We start from the raw sequence: 19,365 nt of genomic DNA on the forward strand, positions 1-19,365 counted from the left end.
GGTGGAACTCCTTTTTGCCAGAGGGACAGGAAATGTGAAGAAGTGGGAAGAACAATCATTGCTTACAAACTAAAACAAGAATTCTGACAACATTGTAAATAAGAGAGCCTTGGGACTCCTCACTGCATTCGTGCACCAGAACTATGTTAAATATTTGTTGTCTTACAGCACAGGGGCCTTCAGGATCCACACACTGTACCCACGAGCCATGGAATGCCAATTACAAAATGAATTGGTCTACTTGTGCATCAGATGCTAAATTATTAGTATAGACTACAATATACTATATAGTATTTCTGTACCATAAATTCCTGTTTTGTAAAAAAAAATGTATTCGAAGAAACACAATGGAAATCCTACTTACTGTAAAACAAGATCCTTTCCTCACACAAACCAGTGGGTTTGACAGAAAATGTGAAAGTCCATCACCAAATGATGTGTCAGTAAAGCACTCATTTTTACCTTCTCTGCTTTTTCTGAGAAGCAGGGTTTTATTACCATCTACTTAAATGAGTCCTCGATAAAATAGCAGCATTTGACAAAATAGCAGCATGTAACAGCAGGGCCAGCTTGAATTCATAGTTCAGAATAAATGTTTATTGAGTCTGTACAATCTATAAAGCATACCACATTCTTTTACCAAAAGAAAGTAGGCTACAGTATTTTTCCATTTTCTTGTGCCGTCATGTTAAAACCTATCCTTCTAAAAAAAAGTTTTAAAACAAAACCCGGTAGTAAGATACCCTTGCTGAAATTTTCAGGGGCGGTGTCTGGTAATTTTCCTTTATGCCTATCAGCTCCTGTCTACTACTTATTTTTTGTCTCAACACTCATGGGTTAGTAGCCTATTTGAACGTTTGCAGAGACAGAGCATTTGCAGTAGACTACCAAACAGAGAACTACGGTTGACCGTTGTGCATCTTTAACTGAGGTACGTAGTAACAGTATTTCTTTCCGAAGGTTGGACAGCTTCACACAGTAGAATAGTCTATATTTCGCACTAACGGTACGCATTGCTCCTATTTGAACGAAAACCATGCGGCTCAATATAGGCTATTAAATGAGTAGCCTACGCAACTTATAACTTTACGTAGCTCTCTTGATTCATCGCTTCATAAATGGACTAAAATGTTTTGTTACTGGCATCCTTCTGCCATGTGCTGCGTGTTATTCTTTAATACAGAGTCGGTTATGATTATCCTACTCACGTGAACGCTAAATGTTTAGGATATTTTCCTGTTTCATCTGATGAGATTATCCATAGAAATTTCCACTCAGTTGTTCATCTCACGACAGTTCCTGGAGGATATATTCTGACATAAATTTTTTATTAGTAAGCCATTGCCTAATGAATGGTCTAGGCTATATTGCAGTGGTGTCCAAATTTTATTGATTTTTTGAACAGATTAACTAAATTCACGAACTTTTCCCAAGCTTTAAAAATATCGTGGGAATTTTGTGGTGGGGTGATTCTCACAAAACAGTATTACCACAGTAGGCAACTGCCAACTGTCAATTTAAAGCCAGATGCCAGCAGGAAATGCCTTATTATGCAACATTTTGTCCTTATATTTGGATTGTGCCAAGACTTAAGACAATTTCCTTAAGCGGAATTGATTCAGTAAAGTACTTCAGAAAGCTGAATTTGGAGGGTTTGTCTGCTCATTTCTAGGGGAACTCCATCTATGTTGAGGCATGGTACCTATCACATTAAAATCTCAAATTATGTCATAAATATAGTGGTTTCAAAATAACTTTTTTTATTTTAAAATGCAGCATGGCACAAGAACAGCACAAGGTCTGCACAACGCCTGACATATGGCAAGAAGCAATGGAACTTGCTATAACTGTGGCCAGGAAAGCAGGATTGGTAAGTGCAACTGCCATTTTTAACATTCAAATTATTGCTACTTTATGGATTATCTAGAAGAGAGTACAGTAGGTTAAGTCATTTGAAGGTAATACATTCAATATTTATATATTTCCACATGTTTCTGCATGTTTCTGTATGTCTGAAGTTAGGGTTCTCTCAAAATGTGTCAATCAAATGTATTTCTTATATTTTATACTCACTCAGATGCTTTAACATGTTCAAGAGCCTATTTTAAATCGATTTGGATTAAAAGCGTCTGCCAAATGACTAAAATGTAAATGTAGACTCGGCATATGGCAGTGATTACAAGCAATCACAAGGTTCCCAAGCTTAATGATTTAGAGTTGAAGATTTAGAGTGCAATTGTATGTCTTGGTATAATATTTGAACACTGTGCTAAATATTAATTGAATTAGTAAACTCTGCATTAAAAAAAGAAGAAAGAATGATTGCATGTTTGTAGGCCATGCTTGGCAAATGTGTCAAAAGAATGATTGGGTGATTTCTAGTTGATATTGATATGTGTGGAAAAACGTGGCATACATAATTGGTGTAGCTTGTGACCCAGAGTGAAGAAAAGTCTCTCCTATGCAGCAAGACACTATGAATAATCAATGTGTGTATTTCAGTCCTCATTAAACAATTTAGTGAAAAGTCATGCAGAAATCCCGTTTTACCATGGTTTAACAGAATTGGGTGTAGCTGGGTGTTTCCTAGGAATGAAGAGCTTTCTGCTGATCGTCATTCCACATACTAATCATCTTGCCCACTTAGTGCTGGTCAGGGTCATGGGGGGGGGGGGGGGCTGGAGCCTATCCCATCATACATTGAGTGAAATGCAGGGTTATAGCTAGGTTGCCAATCCTTTACAGGGTGCACACACACCATTAACTCACATACTCATACCTGGGTAATTTCTCAAATTAGCTGAACTTGCATTTGGTGGCTATACTCTGCATAGCCTATGGATATGGGAATGTGAAAGAAGATCTAGACAACAACCTGTCAGAGTGCAGCATTTCAGAAAGATCCGGCAGATTTCAAACAGGAAGAAAGAGTAAAATCATGCTGAATTAAATTATTCTCATGTTAGTTGTATGAAACAAGTGGAATTCATATGTTCTCTTAGATGTTTTACTGAAAGCTTAAGAAGATATATTCTGTATGTATATTTTACATTTCCGATAGGTTATCGTGGATGCTCTGCAGAATGAAGTCAAGATCATGACCAAGAGCTCCTCTGTAGACCTGGTCACCAATACAGACCAAAAGGTGGAGCAGCTGATCATTGCCGCTGTCAAGGAGAAGTTCCCCACGCACAGGTGAGACCAAAGTGAAGTCTCCACCACCCATGGGCCTGTATGACAGAGAGATGATTGACATATCATGCCAGGGTTCTCTTTACCAGTGTTGATGCTATGACCTGCTTTCTCACTCTTTTAATTTTAGCTTCATTGGGGAGGAGTCTGTAGCTGGTGGAGAGCCCTGCATACTAACTGACAACCCGACCTGGATCATCGACCCAGTGGATGGCACCACAAACTTTGTACATGGGTATGACAATGGCTTTATTATAGTCAAATAAATTGGGAACGCTGGCCATTTGAAACAGAAAGAAACAATTACTGACTATTTTAAGATCTGCATTAAAAAGAATATTCAACTATCTTTTTGTGTACTGTACATTTTGTATATTTAAAATGATTTTTAATTATTCCACGGTGTCAATGTAATCCCTCTCGTTTCGATGGCAGGTTCCCATTTGTTGCGGTGTCTATTGGCTTTGCAGTGAATAAAGAGGTGGGTGCTCATTTATCACAGGCCACAGAAAAAATATTATCTTTAGTAATATTTTATAATTTTATGGAAACTCTGGCACATTAAATCGTGGGTAATATGTATTGGAATATTAAAACCTTTCTTATCTTTTCAGTTGGAGATTGGTGTGGTGTACAGCTGTGTAGAGGACAAGATGTACACGGGGAGGAAAGGGAAGGGTGCCTACTGTAATGGAGAAAAGCTGGAGGTGTCGGACAGAAAAGGTGAGTGCATTTACAGTACTTGTATATTCATTATCACCCTGATGGAAAGTTCAGCTGAAACCAGCTTCTACTCCAGCTGGATACAATCTGTGGTGGTGGTCTGCTATCTATGTCCAGCTAGACATGCCAGCCTTGTCAGCTTTGCCAGCTCTCAACCATCTTGTTGCAAGCTTGAACATCTCCAGAAACTAGCAGGACCACATAAAATCCAGACTGGAACCAAACTGGAATTTCCTCCCGGGCAGGCCTATGCCATTGCAGTACTCATGCCTTTAAACCGATATTTTGTGCCTGCTATGAATTGTCAAAGAGCCACAAAACATTTTTCAATGAGGCTGTCGGCAGGTGTAGCCTGGAGCTTGCTTGAAAGTTAAAAATCTCTGAATTCTCTGTCATATCTCCCCCATTTTTCTCCCCAGTTTCAATGTCAAATCTTACTTGTGCTGCGAAGTCAGCAGACTGTGAGCAAGCATGTGCTCTCATCCAAAGCATGTAATGTCAGTTGCATGCTATACAATGAAGAAACAGCTTAGGATATTTACCAATAAATGCAGATTCTCTGTCTCCAGTATTTCTTACCATTACTATAACAGTATGTTATGACAGCAAGTAATACCTGATGAAGTAATTTTGGCTCAGTGTTTACATTTTACCTGCGCATTCTACCATACAATTATCATTAACATTTTTATGATGTATTTATGATGTATAGTTTTGCTTGTTTGAGTCAGAAAAAGCACTTGCTGCTATGCGACCAATTGCCTGTTTGTGGGTTTGATATTTCACACCACCAACACAGGAGCTATTTGTGACAGATGTGGGGACAGCAGAAGAAAGAAGAACATCTCCAACCAATTATGGCTAAAGTCCATTTGACGGACTGTATCAGTACCATGCGAATGCAGATACAGAACTTGCATGCCCAATCTTATCACTTGTTCTTTTGGCTTTGAATTCCCTGCAGTCATATATATGTAAATTCAGTGAATGTATGGAGAAATATCCACTACATTAACTCATATTGCTGGTGTGACCTTGTGTTTTGTTGTAGACATGAAAAAATCCATGATCATCAGTGAGCTGGGCTCTAACAGAGACCCAGAGATCGTCAGCAAGATCTTCTCCACAATGCAGAAAATCCTGTGCATCCCTGTCCATGGGTAGGCCAAAGAAACATGATTTATAGGATCCTGTACTCTATCTATCCCCCATCAGTACCTCTCCCTCATTACTACCTCTCCCTCTCCTTATTCAGGTTACGGGGATCGGGCACAGCAGCCACCAACATGTGCTTGGTGGCATCGGGAGCAGTTGAGGCCTTCTTTGAGATTGGAATCCACTGCTGGGACATTGCTGCTGGGGCAGTCATTGTTACAGAGGCAGGTGGTGTTCTGATGGATGTAAATGGTAAGGTCATTTGCTGAAGTTGGGGGTTCAGTTGGGGCACTAGCTGGTGATTTTACGTGGATGATGTATGGACAAAATGTTTGAGTTTGTTATTAGTATGTTGAAAACACTGATCAATTTTAGTTACGAAGACAAAACTAATTAACATTGTAAACTTAATCTCTGTTTTCCAGGTGGACCATTTGACTTGATGTCTAGAAGAATGGTGTCAGCAAACAATAAAACGATTGCTGACAATATCATTAAGCAGATTGAAATATTTCCTGCTGAAAGAGACGATGCTGTTAAGCAATGAGCAGTTTATTCAAATACTTTTTTCAGCAGCAGTTTAATATTGTGTATTTCTTGTATGTTTTTATCTTTATAATGTATTTTAACACAAAACTTTGTCCTGTGCCAGTAATGAAAAGGTTTATACTCAAGTATTTCTCAATTGAAAAGGAATTTTGTCTAGAGCCTTACCATGGTCCTTTCTGCTGTAATGTTCTAAATAGAATAAATGCCATTATATAACGCTGTACTCTTTTTGATATTACGGTTTGCCACACAGTGTCAAATAATTGAAGACCATTGTATTTTTATAACTTCATCTACATTGTCACCAAAATGTATTAAATGTTAAAATGTTTTCACCATGGGGCAATGCACTATGAGATGAATGGCTCTCTGTCTCTAAAGTCTCCCTTTTTAATGGGGCATTGATTCTTCTCCATTCCCCTTAAGGATTTTAAACCCTACACTGTACAGTCAAATTGCTTGTGCAATAGATAAGGGGTGTGTCTAAGGTTTTTCCTAGGTTTAGTTTGAAAACATCAGAAAATTTCCAAATGCTTGTGACATTGTACTGCGTACTTACAATTACCCTGAGGGGACAGGGTAATTGATGTTCACATTTTGATTGATTTGCTTTGCTAACATGTTAAAAGATTCTCACGTTTAGTCGAATATAAATGTGTCAGGTCCTATCAACAGTATTTTCCTTGTTAAATACAGGCTAAATAAAGTTCTAAAGTGTTCATGGATTGTATATATAACTAAAGGTTGAATGCATTAAGCTTCTACCATATAACAAAATGCTTTTCCTGAATTACATTTTATTACGGTGTTTTGTAGTTTGATACAACTTAATCACGCACACTTAAGATATACCAGAATAATTTCTTGTTAGCAATGGTAGGTTTACAAGTGCCGGTTTAATATTGTGACTGCTCTTCTTGTTAGCAATGGTAAGTTCATAAGTGCCAGTTTAATATTGTGACAGCTGCAAAGAACACTAGAAGAGCAGGAAAGAGGAAGGTGAATTACACAAATGACCACATTTTCTCAATAACATTTGTTAAAGCTGTTGTTTTGTGGTCTTAGTCAAACTGGTCTTGGGGAGAATATGAACTCATTACTGGACTTGTGTATGATGCAAATAGAAGTCTGTGCATAGTGCACAGAGTCAACAGTTCCATATGTGAATGAAAGCTCTCCAGCTATTCCATAAAAATAAAAATAAAGACTCATGTTGCCTGGGATTCAATCATATTTGTCCTAATGGTTGACTAACAATTTTAACAAAAAGTCATTTATTTTCCCACAGCTTGGCAAGTCAGTGAATAAAAACAGTAATTCTTGCATTTACTTGTAAATCAGAATAAGAACAAAGATTGAATGAATCCAGGTGATTAACTGTGAAAATCGTACAAAGGTCAGATCATGTATGCTCTTATATTAGTTATAGGGAGATGAAATATCACTGTATGTACACAGACCTGAGAAAGTAATGCAACATACGTGAGACATAAAACCTGTGAGCCTTCACTTAACTCTCCATATCACAATCACAGTGCTCTCCTACACCTGAGTTCTAGCTAGTGGCTTAAATGTGTATTACAGGGGATCAATTTACATTGCGCAGGATGGATCATCACATTCTTAAATAGCTACACTGTACGAACTTGTGCTCGTGTCACAATTTCACAACATGGTGAACAATAATTGGTCATTTTTAACAGACAACTTGATGCAGAACACAAAATGTTATTCCTTTACACATCTTTACATATTTTACTAACTCAACTTGAATTGTGAACAGATGTGCGTCCTTATATCGGAATATATCGTATAACGTTGCACGACTGCATTGTCATTGCGACACGACACATATCAGACACAGATCAGAAACATTTCATTGTTTAGTTTCGTTTAGTTTAGTAAAACTCGATGTAGTCGAGTCGACATGAAATAATTGACTACGTTACGCAACTTTAAGTGATTTACGGTAGGTGATTCAGTTCCATAATGCTTTGCGCCAAACTTTTGCATTTTCGCGCGTGAGCTGACTTTTCTTCCTTTCAGTATCAAAACAATGACGATTATAAACCATTGAATTAATGTTATAAACCAAACAGTATGCAACTACAGTCGGTGTTCAATTAATTGAGGGGTTTTAATTTTCTGTCTAACGGTAATTTAAACATGTTGGAAACCTAAGGCATGGACAGAAATCACTCGAACCTGGTTTGTATTTTTAAGCTAACATATAATTTAATTTATTTAACTAACGTTAGGTAACTAACATTTTTTGAAGTAACGTGGACGCGGGTGGCATCGCTATCTTTGAACATGTTAGCTAAGTAAGTGATCAAGGTTCCAGTAAGAATTTTGGATATTCATACGGTGGTTTTTGACAGTATGTGCCTAGCTCATAGTAGCTAACGTTATTTGTGATTAGCTAGCTAGCTAGCCAGCCAGCCTTGTATTGATAGTACAAGGCGTAGTATCATGTGCAATATAGCATGTCATCACTGGCCAGCGCTTGTGTTAACTGTATTTTGTGAGCTGACGAACGATATAACTTAGCTCATGTTTGTCTGGCCTTGTTTTGCACACAGTGTTTTCTGTGGCTTATGTATGTTATTTCTACATTTAATTTCAGGGCAGACCACCGCCAAAACTTCGTTACTTCAAAAGTAATGAAAGGTAAAATTGCTTAATTTTCGCGGAATGTTTTAGCTGCTTACGCTGAAAATTCACTTGAGCTAAATGTTAGCTGACGTTAACGTATCGTGATGGTTAAGCTTCAGCTAACGAGCTACGTCATTATTCAGCAAGACGTATTGAAATGTGAAGATCAATTGCAGTATAAATATCACTAATCCCTGAATTTCTGTTATTTTAGACCATATCCATGTCAAACGGCAAATGTACGCAACATCGAGGACTGTTTTGAGCTGGGTGGGTACTCTGACAAACAAGACAAGGGGACAATCTTTACCATACACTTACCATTTGAGAGTATGGCGAGAAAGTCTTGGGGGTGATATCGTTGTAAGCCAAACTTGACCCATTTCCTCTTACATATCGTGGAATGTATCCTTGCTCAGCAGTGTTGGTGGTTGTGTGGGTAATGATGTTTGACCACCTGTCTGCTGAATGATGCAATGGATTTGTAAACCTTGTTTGTTTATTATTTAGAGCACTGTGAGTTGAGTAAATTTTCTCATGCAAAAGATAGTTGGTAAGAATCATGAATGGATATTGGCGAAAGTATTTTTTGAAGAACTTGCACCCTTGTGTTGAGTGTGCTTGTGTGCTTGCAGATTCTTCATCTGATGCAGGGAGTGAACTGTCTGCACTTTCTCCACTGACCAAGACCCTATCAGAAGACTCAGAGGTGGTGAACTTGCACAGATTACATGCTAAATGAGGACCCACCCCTTCAAACTGCATCTTGTTTCCCCCTCCATCTTCACGATCTAAACACTTCTACCTTTTTACTAGATCAGGATATGTTCTTTCATTTATGGTGCTTTTAGGAACTTTGTGGAAGCCTGTGTGTAAACAGGATTTTTATTTTCATTCATTCACCTGGATAACTATAATTAATTGCTTTAGTACTTTATTGATATTACATTGATGCTTGTTGGTCTGATGCATTTGCAAATCCACTTCAAAATTAATTAAGAATCACATGGTTAAATATAACTGCATAATGCTTACATTGTACCAGGTTTAGCATTTAACTTATTGACGCATGTTGTGGTCTGAATTCATCGATCTGGGGAAGCAAAAGGAAAATTGCTTGTAAAATGATACTAATTATGTCTTGCTTTTCAGGTGCTAGGTATTATGTTGCTACCAGTAACGGAGACTTCAGAGAGTCCACTGTGCAGTGAGAGTAAGTACAAAGTGTCACCTGAGGGCCATTGCTGGACTTTTAGAACCACTAATTTAAGTCCTATTCTTGCAATTAATTAGCTAGGAAGCTGCCTTGTTTTCACCAACTGTTATTCAGACTTATACTATATATACTGTGAGATATCAGTTATTGTGCAGCATTTCTGTGTCATACTTACTAGGTTTATTTTGGTTCACATAATTCTGTAAGTATAATTGAAATATAATCGGAAATCCACCCCAGTGAGCAGATATCCTAATCATACGGGCCATTCCAGATCATCTCAAAATGCACCGCACCATCTCTTCAGTTTCTTAAATTTTTTGTGTGGTGGTAGGCAATGATGAATAGAAATCATGAAAATCTGAGCTTCATATGTTGCCTCGTTTTTGTGCTACAGTCTGTCTCATTGCTCTACAGGGCTTCCTTTGGTGGTTATGTGGGTAGTAATGTCTGCTGAATGATGCAATGGGTTTGTACACTTTGGATGTTTATTATTTGGAAAGCTATGTGTAAACCCAGATAATAATCGGTATGCATTTGAGTTGTGAGTAAATTGTCTCATGCAAAAATAGTTGGTAAGAATCATGAATGGATATTGGCAAAAGTCTTTCTGAGGAACTCCCTTATGTTGTGCGTCATGGAATTGTGGAGTGCTCCTGAAGCAAGAAATTCAATTGCATGTGTCTGCTTCCTACTGTACATTTCATTAAGATACTGCCCAACAGACCCGAATATGTTGTATATGAACTTTTAAACCCACCTGCATTTGAGTTAAGCTTCTGTTTTTATTATCTCGTTTGCTCAACAGAGAATCCATCAGAGAATCCATCTGAAGAGTTTGTCCCAGAGAAGGTATCAAGCCCACTGGGACTGGCAACAGAAGACAGTGATGGACATGGGGATGGGAGGGCCAGGGCTTCTCCCCTGCTTTTTGAGATTGAGGGTGAAGTTCCAGAGAGCGGTTCTACAAAGATTGCACAGTCTAAGACGGATCAGTTGACCAGAAAGGACTTTGATGAGTATGATAATTATTGCTGGTATTTTTAAATATTCTAGAGCTGTGTCTTATTTAAAAAGCAATTTGTGAAAAAACATTCCCATATTTATGCTTTACTGCATCCAAGCTCTACAAATCTTTCAAAATGTACACGGCAGTTAATTATACGTAGTAATTACATCATTTAGGTGCAATTTTTATAATGCATTGCTGTGACTATTGACAATGACTGACTGCACATTGCATGAAGAAAACTTTTTTTTTTCCAGATATGAAACATTTTCTCATGAATGGTGCAACACTTTTTGGAGGAATGTTCTATATGTTCTGACATTGAATCCATTCAGTGAAACAAAGACAACAATGTATAACACGTTTTCTTTACTTAAGGTCCAGTGAAAGCGAGTTGGAATCGCCTCCAAAAAAAATTGTTTTGGAGAAACGTCCAAAAGTTTCAACTGACTGCAAAGAGAAAATCAAGGAATCCTGGTGAGGCTTCATACATGTATTAGCTAATGCATTGCTAAATGTTAGTGATAATTGCATCACTTCGTCAAGTTTACCTTTCGTCATGTCCCGGCCGCTTAGTTACTTTTGCTAACTCGGACAAACTGTTCTGCTACCAGTCATTTATTTTATACTCTCATGGACAAGTTTGCGACAACTTTTGAAGTTTAGTGAAGTTTAACAGTCTGTGATAGGTTTAAAATGTCTCAGTAAATGTCTTTCCCCCTGAGAAAATTACAGGTTGACACTTAAGTATGTTTGCTTGTATTTGTGCATTCCATGTTCAAGTGATCAGGAGTTCCTGTCCTTGCAAAGTAAGAAGGTGTGTTTGGTGTGCCTTCAAACACACAGGGGAAATAACAGATGTGTGTGTAACTCATTAACAACCCAAAATTAAAACAGCCTTCGGAGGACCTCATGTCCTTTTATTCATTTATTGTTTCCAGATAATTATTTTAATGAAATGAGGCCACAATGACAAACTATTGGCTTGTTGTTCCCCTGAGTACCGTGGGTTGATAATCGCCTAAAATTTAAATATTTATTATGGCCTGTTCGGCCTATATCGACTGCCTCGCTGTAGGACTATTGAACTCAACAAAATATTCCCAGTATTTGTTGCATGCTTTCAAAACACAAGCAAAATGATATGAGCCAGCAGGCCCTTCCTTTAGCTGCGTAGTCCTTGCTTGAGCTACACTGAATTGCACTCGTTGGCCAGAAACAGTTGAATGATGATTAATATGTTTGTTTGTGTTAATGAAAGTAAAGGTAGTATAGTAGTAACACCTGTAGTGTTACTACTAGTGTTGATTAAATTTATATGGAAAGCTGTTTTGATCTGATAGTAATTTTATTTGATTAATAATTCTCCTTGCTGGGAAATGGTTCCAGGGATTATGATTGTGAGCCATCAACTACACCTGTGAAATCGAAGGATTGCCCAAACCTTGGCGAAATGCATGGCAACAATATTGTATCTTCTGAGGTCAAGCCATTAGAAGAAGGAAGAGAATGTTCAGCATTTGTCCTAAAACTAAAAGATACTGGTCGTTCAAAGTCAATAGGGTAAGTTGATGTAGTTTGTCAGTTTTTTATTTTATTTATTTATACTTTGTCCAGGAATGCCGCTGCTCTTGTTCACACTATAGCCCTGGTGGAAGATTTCTGTAAATCTTACTTGGTCCTGACTCAGTTCATTGAAGGGTCATCTTGCATGGAAAATCGATTTTGGCTTCTTTCACACATGATGCCAACACAGAGAATTGCAGGAACATGTATGGGTTCAGATGTACAGTATGTGTGAAAGGGGCTTGTGTCATACTGTTAAAAATTGTATTAAGCTTAAAGAATTCTGATGAAACAACATGAAATCAATTGTTTTTAATCACTATTTGATGTTTTGTCATTTAAAGTTGTACAGTTTTTTATTTGAAGACATTCAGTAACAGTTTTATCTTTTTAGTTTTAGGAAAGAGACCTCACCTGTTCCGGCTTCTCATTTAGAAGCTGACGAAGACTTTTTGATATTGGAAGATGAAATTCTGAAAAGTCCGCGTTGGTTTTCTTTTCCAAAGAGGACAGAATTAAAGAGAAATAAACTTCCACATGAAGACAACAGAGAGGCAGTAAAACATAACAAAGAGGGGAACGCAGCAGATGAAAACCACAGTTCACCTCAAAATTCAAAGAATAAAGAAAAGCACAGTAAGGGGACCAAGTGCAAGAAAACCAATGCAGTTTGTACTGTCGACCAGAAGACGGAGAGAAAAAGAGTAAAAAGTGCTGATGAGAGGCCTTTGGACATCCCTGCCACTGTACAGTCAAAGACCACACAGAACTGTTTGGAAGGTCAGGAAAATGTGGTTGGTCATACAGAGAGGGACACTGCAGATGTTGCAGAGGAAGATGATGTTCCTGTTTTGTTGCCTTCAGCTTGTTCAGCAAGCGACTTTGAAATCAACGAACAAGGTAGTGCATTTTTTTTTTCCATAGATAAACAGAAGAGGTGAGGAGATGAAACAAGATGTTGAATTTGATACTGCATTATGATTAATATAGTATGGTGACAAAACATAGTTTCATAATCAGTTCAGTTAAACTCATAACTCAACATCATAAAGGTAAAGGGAACTTGGCTGGCTAAAGTTGCGATATTACTGCTTTTGCCAGTTCTTTGCTCGTACCTACTTGATAAAAATAAACTTGTATTTGCACATTGAAGTGTTCTTCCAGAAAAGATTCAGTTTCCAGGACTATTGAACTCAACAAACATGTTTGCTTGGATAATTTTCTGATGTATAATTATATTGTGTATAGTTTAGGTTATACTAGTAGGTTTAGTGACTTTTTCCTCCTTTCCATAGCGGATAAGAAAAATAAGAGGAATGAGAAGCAAAAAGAAAAATGCCCAAAGGTATCCAGGAAGAAACCTGTGAATCAGAAGAAGGGTGAGGTGGCAGTGCCATCAAGTAGGCCTGTGACCGATGTAGCCCCAGAAGGTCAGAAACGGGGCAAGAGGAAGAGACCGAAGCCAGAAGTTCTTGGTCTCCCGGAGGAATGTGAGAAAAGAGTGGTGAATGGAGGTGATGTTGACCTAGGTCATGATCCCTCACCTTATCCAGACCGCCATCACGCTCCCACACCAGGTGAGGTTAGAAATTAACTAATATATGTTTTCTCAGGCACGTGGCGGCATGCTGACATTGCAATATGGCCATTGTTATGATGCCTCATGGTCTGTGAAATACTGTTGTATCTGTAAAACAAATAAACCAAAAAAAAAATCTGTTTGTCTTCTTTTCCATTGTAGAGAAGAAACAAAAGAAGTCTAAAGAGAAACAAAGGCGTAGACACCTAGAAAGCACTGTAAATCATGAGACTGACCGGGTGGACACATCCCCGATTATCTCTGAGAATGAGACTCAACAGAAAGGTCATGAACCGGGCAGAAGGCAGAGACAGAAGCCTGGATCCTGGTGGCTTGTTAACCAAGAGGAACGGGCCGGTATGTACAACAGCAATGAAATGCATCGCTCGGCATGAAACGGGAGTCACTCAGTATATCAGCCATATACAGCCACAATGTCAATCTAAATATAAATCTTTGATTTGGCAATTAGGCGATTATTTGACTTACAATGTTGACATTTAAATATAAATTTAAATAGACTTAAATTGAAAATTGAATATAATTTTTGTCTGTAGGTTACTCCAGGTTTTTTTTTTTTCTTTTTTTTTTTTTTTTCTCCATAAATAAGATATGACCCCTAGTGGTCATAAGCAGTATCGGTTACACGGTTAAACGTTTAAAAAATGGGATTGTAAACATTTATAAAAAACTGATGTATTTGTGGCGGCACGGATGGTGCAGTGGGTAGCACTGCCGCCTCACAGCAAGGAGGTCCTGGCTTCGAATCCCCGTCGGCCGGGGCCTCTCTGTGCGGAGTTTGCATGTTCTCCCCGTGTCTGCGTGGGTTTCCTCCGGGTACTCCGGTTTCCTCCCACAGTCCAAAGACATGCACGTTAGGCTGATTGGAGAGTCTAAATTGCCCGTAGGTATGAGTGTGTGAGTGAATGGTGTGTGTGCCCTGAGATAGACTGGCGACCTGTCCAGGGTGTATTCCTGCCTTTCGCCCAATGTATGCTGGGATAGGCTCCAGCCCCCTGTGACCCTGATCAGGATAAGCGGGTTCAGATAATGGATGGATGGATGGATGATGTATTTGTCACATTCCTATTACTGTGATGCTCTGCTGATGCTCTAAATGCTCAAAAAGAACCCTTAAATGAAAAACCATAATTGTACTGGATTGTGTTCTGTATTGTGGGGTGTGGTGTTCGGTAAGTGTTCATTTGCTCAAATACCAAGAAACCTTGGAGAAAAGAAAATCTATTGTGCCAGATTTTCACCATGTTTTAATCCTACAGGGAGTGAGAGTCAAAGGGAAGTCCCTGCCTGGCACAAGCAACCCGGAAGAAGATCTGGCCAGTCTAGACAGTCCGCACACCAGAATCGTACAAGTTGCGCTCCAAGTCCCTTGCTGGAGAAACAACAGAGGACCGTTCCTCATAACCAGCTGTGTAAAGAATCTGAGGGGCTTGTTAAAAGCTCTTTGCAGCTGTCCCGCCAAAAACCCGTGAAGAAACGCACTGCAAAAGTTCTACCAAAACCACACGGGGCTCTGAAATCATCTCAAAAAGCTTTTCAAAAGAGTGATGATATCCTGAGTTCTGCAATGCCCAGGCTTACACCAAGGAATGTCAGAACCTCTTTAGCCTCTTTTGGTTCCATTTTCACTTCAGGCGGTGCAAAAACTACTACTGCCAGGCACAGTGCATCAAGGAAAACAGTTGGCTTACCAATAGCAGAATTGCCTTCTTGGGAGGAGCAATACGTCCCTTCCAGGCCTGGTAGACTTAGTTGTGATTACTGCCAAGGTGCCGGCGACTACCTAACAAATGACCAAAATGCCTGTATACAGGCACTGGGCACCGAGCCCAGAGAAGGTATTAGCCCAAAATATTTCACTGCAAGATCTCCCTCTATGACAACATATGGAAAACAGACTGGAGGAAGGAATCTCGCTGGGGACAATAGAAGGATCCTCCAGTTCGATCAGCTACAGTCTGAAGTTGATGTGTAGGTCTAGTGAATTCTATTAACCTACTGTATTTTGTGTTGACATCTTGAGCTGTACTGTAAAGTATATATTTCTTGATTATTTCATTTTCCTTTTTTTAGTTGTAAAGGCTTTAAAAGTGGCCCATCCTCAATGATTGAAGTCGACGAAAGGAGTAAGTGCATGCATTTATAAGGGACTCGTCTGTTTGTTTCACTTTTTGTAACCACATTTGTTTTCAAAGCAGTTTGATTCTGAGTGAGCATCGGCGATGCAATTGCATTGGTGACTAAATTTGAATTTTTAAAGGAGATCTCTGCAATGGCCTGTGGTCTCTGGTCTCTTACTGCATTTACCAAATATATACTCGCATATCTGCCTTTCCACGCTCCTATCTTCTCCAGCTGTCAATTTAATACAGTAAACTAATATAGGTGAATTCACATTTTGTCTAAAACTGAGCTAACTGCAAACCTGTATTATAGAAATTTGTTGATTTTAAAATGCGTTATGAGGCAGATGATAACAAATTAATGTGGTGGGAAATTAGACCTTGATAGACCTAATACTCTGATGTATGTAATAATTTAGGCTTCTGTGTAAAACTAATCTTTTTATTATTCCAGCTATGCCATCCAGTCAAAACGCTCCCCATGTTCTGTCAGAGTTTCAAATGTGTGGAGCACCGCTAAAACCTATAGCCTTGCAGGTGGAAGACAGAGAGGACCTTGTTAAGTGGCTGAAAAATGTGTGGTCCTCTCCAGGTCAGAGTGTTACCACTTTCATTCACACTCATCCTCATTTACAATGCTTCTGGTCTGTGTTTTAGAGGATGCTTTAAAGAGTTGTATGAAACTTGTGTTTTTACGGTATTGAATCTACTGTATAATTTAACACCAATGGTTCTTGAGAAAAGGTGAGCAAAACTTACACTACTGTTACCTTTTAACTTGAGTATTTATTAAGAGCTGGCTGTGGATTTCAATGAGAAGCTATTTCAAGTTTTCTAGTATTTCAAGGTGACATACCAAGGAAAAGGTTTTGTGTTCTAGAAACACCAACTACAAGTTTAACAGTAGTATCCCGCCTTTGTTTTGTCATTGTGCTGGCTTTCTGTGCCTTTTCTTTGTGCTGAATGTCTGCATGTAAAATGATATTTAATAAACATTCCAGATGGTGCTGAGATAATCACCCCTGAGCACTTCCAGTGGTATGCATATCGAGGAAGAGCCATGGGATTCAGGTCTGATCTGCTCTATGAGACCTTTTCTAATGGGAAGATTCTGCTTGGGTCTTACATGAACAAGCCTTTGCAGGTGGATAACAATGCAATATATGTAAGTAGGAAAGATTTCTGTCCTGTCTCATCCAATTTTCATAAATGAATCACTGCTTGCATTAGAAGTCAGTTTTCTGCATGCTCTGCATGACTAATGGCTAATGGCTTTTAATTTAACACATTATGGGCCATGTATATATTATGGCTGAGCTCAAAATTCACTGCGCATCACTGCTAGAGGTGTAAGTGTTGAAATCCCAGTGTAAAATGCCTAGACCAGTGTTTCTCAACTCCAGTCCTTGGGACCCACTTGCTTGAAGGTTTTTGTTGTAACCTGGAACTCACACACCTGATTTAACTAATCAAGGGTTTTTTTTGGTGGTTTGTAAGTGTGTGTGAGTTCCTGGTTACAACAAAAACCTTCACGCAAGCAGGTCCCGAGGACTGTAGTTGAGAAATAGTGGTGTTTTTCATTCATATTAACCTCTAGTTTGTTGGTGATATGGAATGTGTTTCAGTCAGTATTACCTGAATGTACATGAACACAACTTGAAATCTACATGGCAATATATAATATATAATATATATTAGATATTCATATATAAATTAGATTAAAAATGAGTAGAGATTTTTCCAGTCTGAAGCCATTTGTTGAGTACATTTTCTTTTTGATCTGTTTTAGGTTTACAACATACTGACAAGCACTGTTTGTGTGACTATAAATGGAGTGAAGAAGGAGCTTTCGTCTGGCGAAACATTTATGATTCCCTGCGGTATGCAGTATTCTACTTTTATAAGCAATTTAAAAAAAACATCTGAGTTTTCCTTTCTGAAAATGGCTTTTTCCCTCCTCCTGTTTGACAGGGCATGCATATGGAATGCGCAATCTCACAGCAGAGCCTGCTGTGCTTCTGTACCACCGGATGGTGGCAGAAAGCCCCGACAGCGGGTAGGAAGAAAGGAGTAGGTACAGTAATGTGCTGGAAAATGCTGTTTATTCCAGAAACCTCATTCTCCCTATGGTGCCCGTTTGAGGAAATTTTTTTGTTCATGGGTGGCATTCATTTAATAGCAGCTTAAATGCAGCTTCTTGCAGTGTTCTGAAATATTAAAATGGTTTGGCAGTACTTTAAGCAATTAAAACGAACGCTTCATTACTGCGATGCTGTTCGCCGTTGGGTTTTAAATAGACCCGTACACACTGGCTTAACTGTTTGGAGAGGGAGAGGCAAATTGATGAGGTTGTCCTTCTCTGTTTTATTTGAAAGCCAGTTTGAATAATTAAACTTCAGGATACACAATAATCAGTTATAACAGTTGTGTGTCTTTCATTTCCATGTATGATATATGTTTAATTCCAAAACAAGCTAAACATTTTTAGTTCTCTTGGTTAAGCATATGATAATGGATATGGCTTCTGCCCACTCATGAGGAGATTTTGTGTAATGAGCTGTAAATTACGGGCAAGAAAATTGAATACAGTTTGGTTTAGCTTCTCTCAACTTTTACGGTCCCAGGACAACCTAAGTATGTTCTGTGCTAGTTTGTGGCTTTTATATTTGTCTCCCTGTAAAATTAATTTTGCCTTTATTAATAGGTTATAGATTCTGTGGATGCTAGGTTTTGCCTGATAGTTGATATATTTTGTTCTGTAATTCTCTTGACTTTTGGAACAAAAGAATGGATACATATAATTTATACAATTAAATGCAAAGGTATTGGAACAGTGAGACACATTTTAGTGAATTGGTGCAGTCTGTCTGCTTAAATTTGAGGGTATTTAGGAATTTCAGCCCTTATTATACATAGTCCACCATTTTAGGGGAGCAAGAGTAATGGGATAATTCACTGCTCACATGTTTCTTGGCCAGCTGTATACCTTTTTGCATCATTAGTTCATGAACGATAAAAAAAAAGGTTCAGTGTTGAAAACATTGGGTGTCTCAATTTTGCATTTTACTTTACATTGTAATAACTTGTGATTGTGTAATGTGATTGCCATTTTTATTTTTGTACTTGTGTGAAGTTTCTTAAAGAGACTGTTTAATATCCTGCCTTGTATTTTGTAATTGTGATCATAAACTTGTCAAAACGTCTTGTGGTCTTATGTTATAATGAAAACATTATTTTAAAGTTTGATCAGACACACATCACTCACAATAATAAAAAATATAAATAATAATAGTACACTCACTTATCCCAAATTGCTGTTCAATGGTGTGAAATGAAACGATCACAAAAGATAAGGAAAACAAGCAAGAAAAAAAAAAAAAGATTTCTGATAAAAACCAAGATAAGCAGAACCTACTGGAAGGAAAAACAGAAGTGGTGCGTATTAAGACCACATTTCAAAGAGGACAAAAGCTGGGCTGCCCGGAGGTGAGTGAAAAGAGCATTGTGCAGATGCAGGGTGATGGTACCCCAAGCGCGATACCCCACTGAGCACAGCTTGTTCATGGCAGAAGTGCTT

The 19,365-nt window shown here is 38.4% G+C and overlaps 2 protein-coding genes across 2 annotated transcripts; both read left to right on the top strand.

Moving 5' to 3' along the window:
* The first annotated feature begins 773 nt into the window (after positions 1 to 773).
* Positions 774 to 6,338, top strand: LOC133126267 (inositol monophosphatase 1-like). The gene is made up of 9 exons (XM_061238298.1): positions 774 to 931; positions 1,777 to 1,870; positions 3,062 to 3,195; positions 3,323 to 3,427; positions 3,628 to 3,673; positions 3,807 to 3,915; positions 4,967 to 5,075; positions 5,171 to 5,322; positions 5,496 to 6,338. Exons 2-9 carry the CDS (start codon positions 1,778 to 1,780, stop codon positions 5,615 to 5,617), a joined length of 870 nt encoding a protein of 289 aa, XP_061094282.1. The 5' UTR covers positions 774 to 931; position 1,777; the 3' UTR covers positions 5,618 to 6,338.
* Positions 6,339 to 7,625: 1,287 nt separating this feature from the next.
* On the top strand, positions 7,626 to 18,991 carry si:ch211-161h7.4 (uncharacterized). The gene is made up of 17 exons (XM_061239464.1): positions 7,626 to 7,827; positions 8,246 to 8,289; positions 8,489 to 8,544; positions 8,910 to 8,983; positions 9,427 to 9,487; positions 10,299 to 10,509; positions 10,878 to 10,976; positions 11,889 to 12,062; positions 12,460 to 12,965; positions 13,361 to 13,642; positions 13,807 to 14,001; positions 14,925 to 15,636; positions 15,739 to 15,791; positions 16,243 to 16,380; positions 16,790 to 16,953; positions 17,578 to 17,668; positions 17,760 to 18,991. The coding sequence occupies exons 1-17, from the start codon at positions 7,804 to 7,806 to the stop codon at positions 17,846 to 17,848; spliced, it is 2,973 nt and encodes a 990-aa protein (XP_061095448.1). The 5' UTR covers positions 7,626 to 7,803; the 3' UTR covers positions 17,849 to 18,991.
* Positions 18,992 to 19,365: the final 374 nt, after the last annotated feature.

Source organism: Conger conger, chromosome 4 (assembly GCF_963514075.1).
Source record: "Conger conger chromosome 4, fConCon1.1, whole genome shotgun sequence".
In the NCBI taxonomy this organism is placed as follows: domain Eukaryota; kingdom Metazoa; phylum Chordata; class Actinopteri; order Anguilliformes; family Congridae; genus Conger; species Conger conger.

Coding starts and splice junctions, on each gene's coding strand:
- LOC133126267 (XM_061238298.1), top strand. CDS start 1,778: ATGGCACAAGAACAGCACAAGGTCTGCACAACGCCTGACATATGGCAA. Junction 1,871..3,061: donor TGGCCAGGAAAGCAGGATTG/GTAAGTGCAACT, acceptor CATTTCCGATAG/GTTATCGTGGATGCTCTGCA. Junction 5,076..5,170: donor CTGTGCATCCCTGTCCATGG/GTAGGCCAAAGA, acceptor CTCCTTATTCAG/GTTACGGGGATCGGGCACAG.
- si:ch211-161h7.4 (XM_061239464.1), top strand. CDS start 7,804: ATGGACAGAAATCACTCGAACCTG. Junction 10,510..10,877: donor ACCAGAAAGGACTTTGATGA/GTATGATAATTA, acceptor TCTTTACTTAAG/GTCCAGTGAAAGCGAGTTGG. Junction 12,966..13,360: donor CTTTGAAATCAACGAACAAG/GTAGTGCATTTT, acceptor TCCTTTCCATAG/CGGATAAGAAAAATAAGAGG.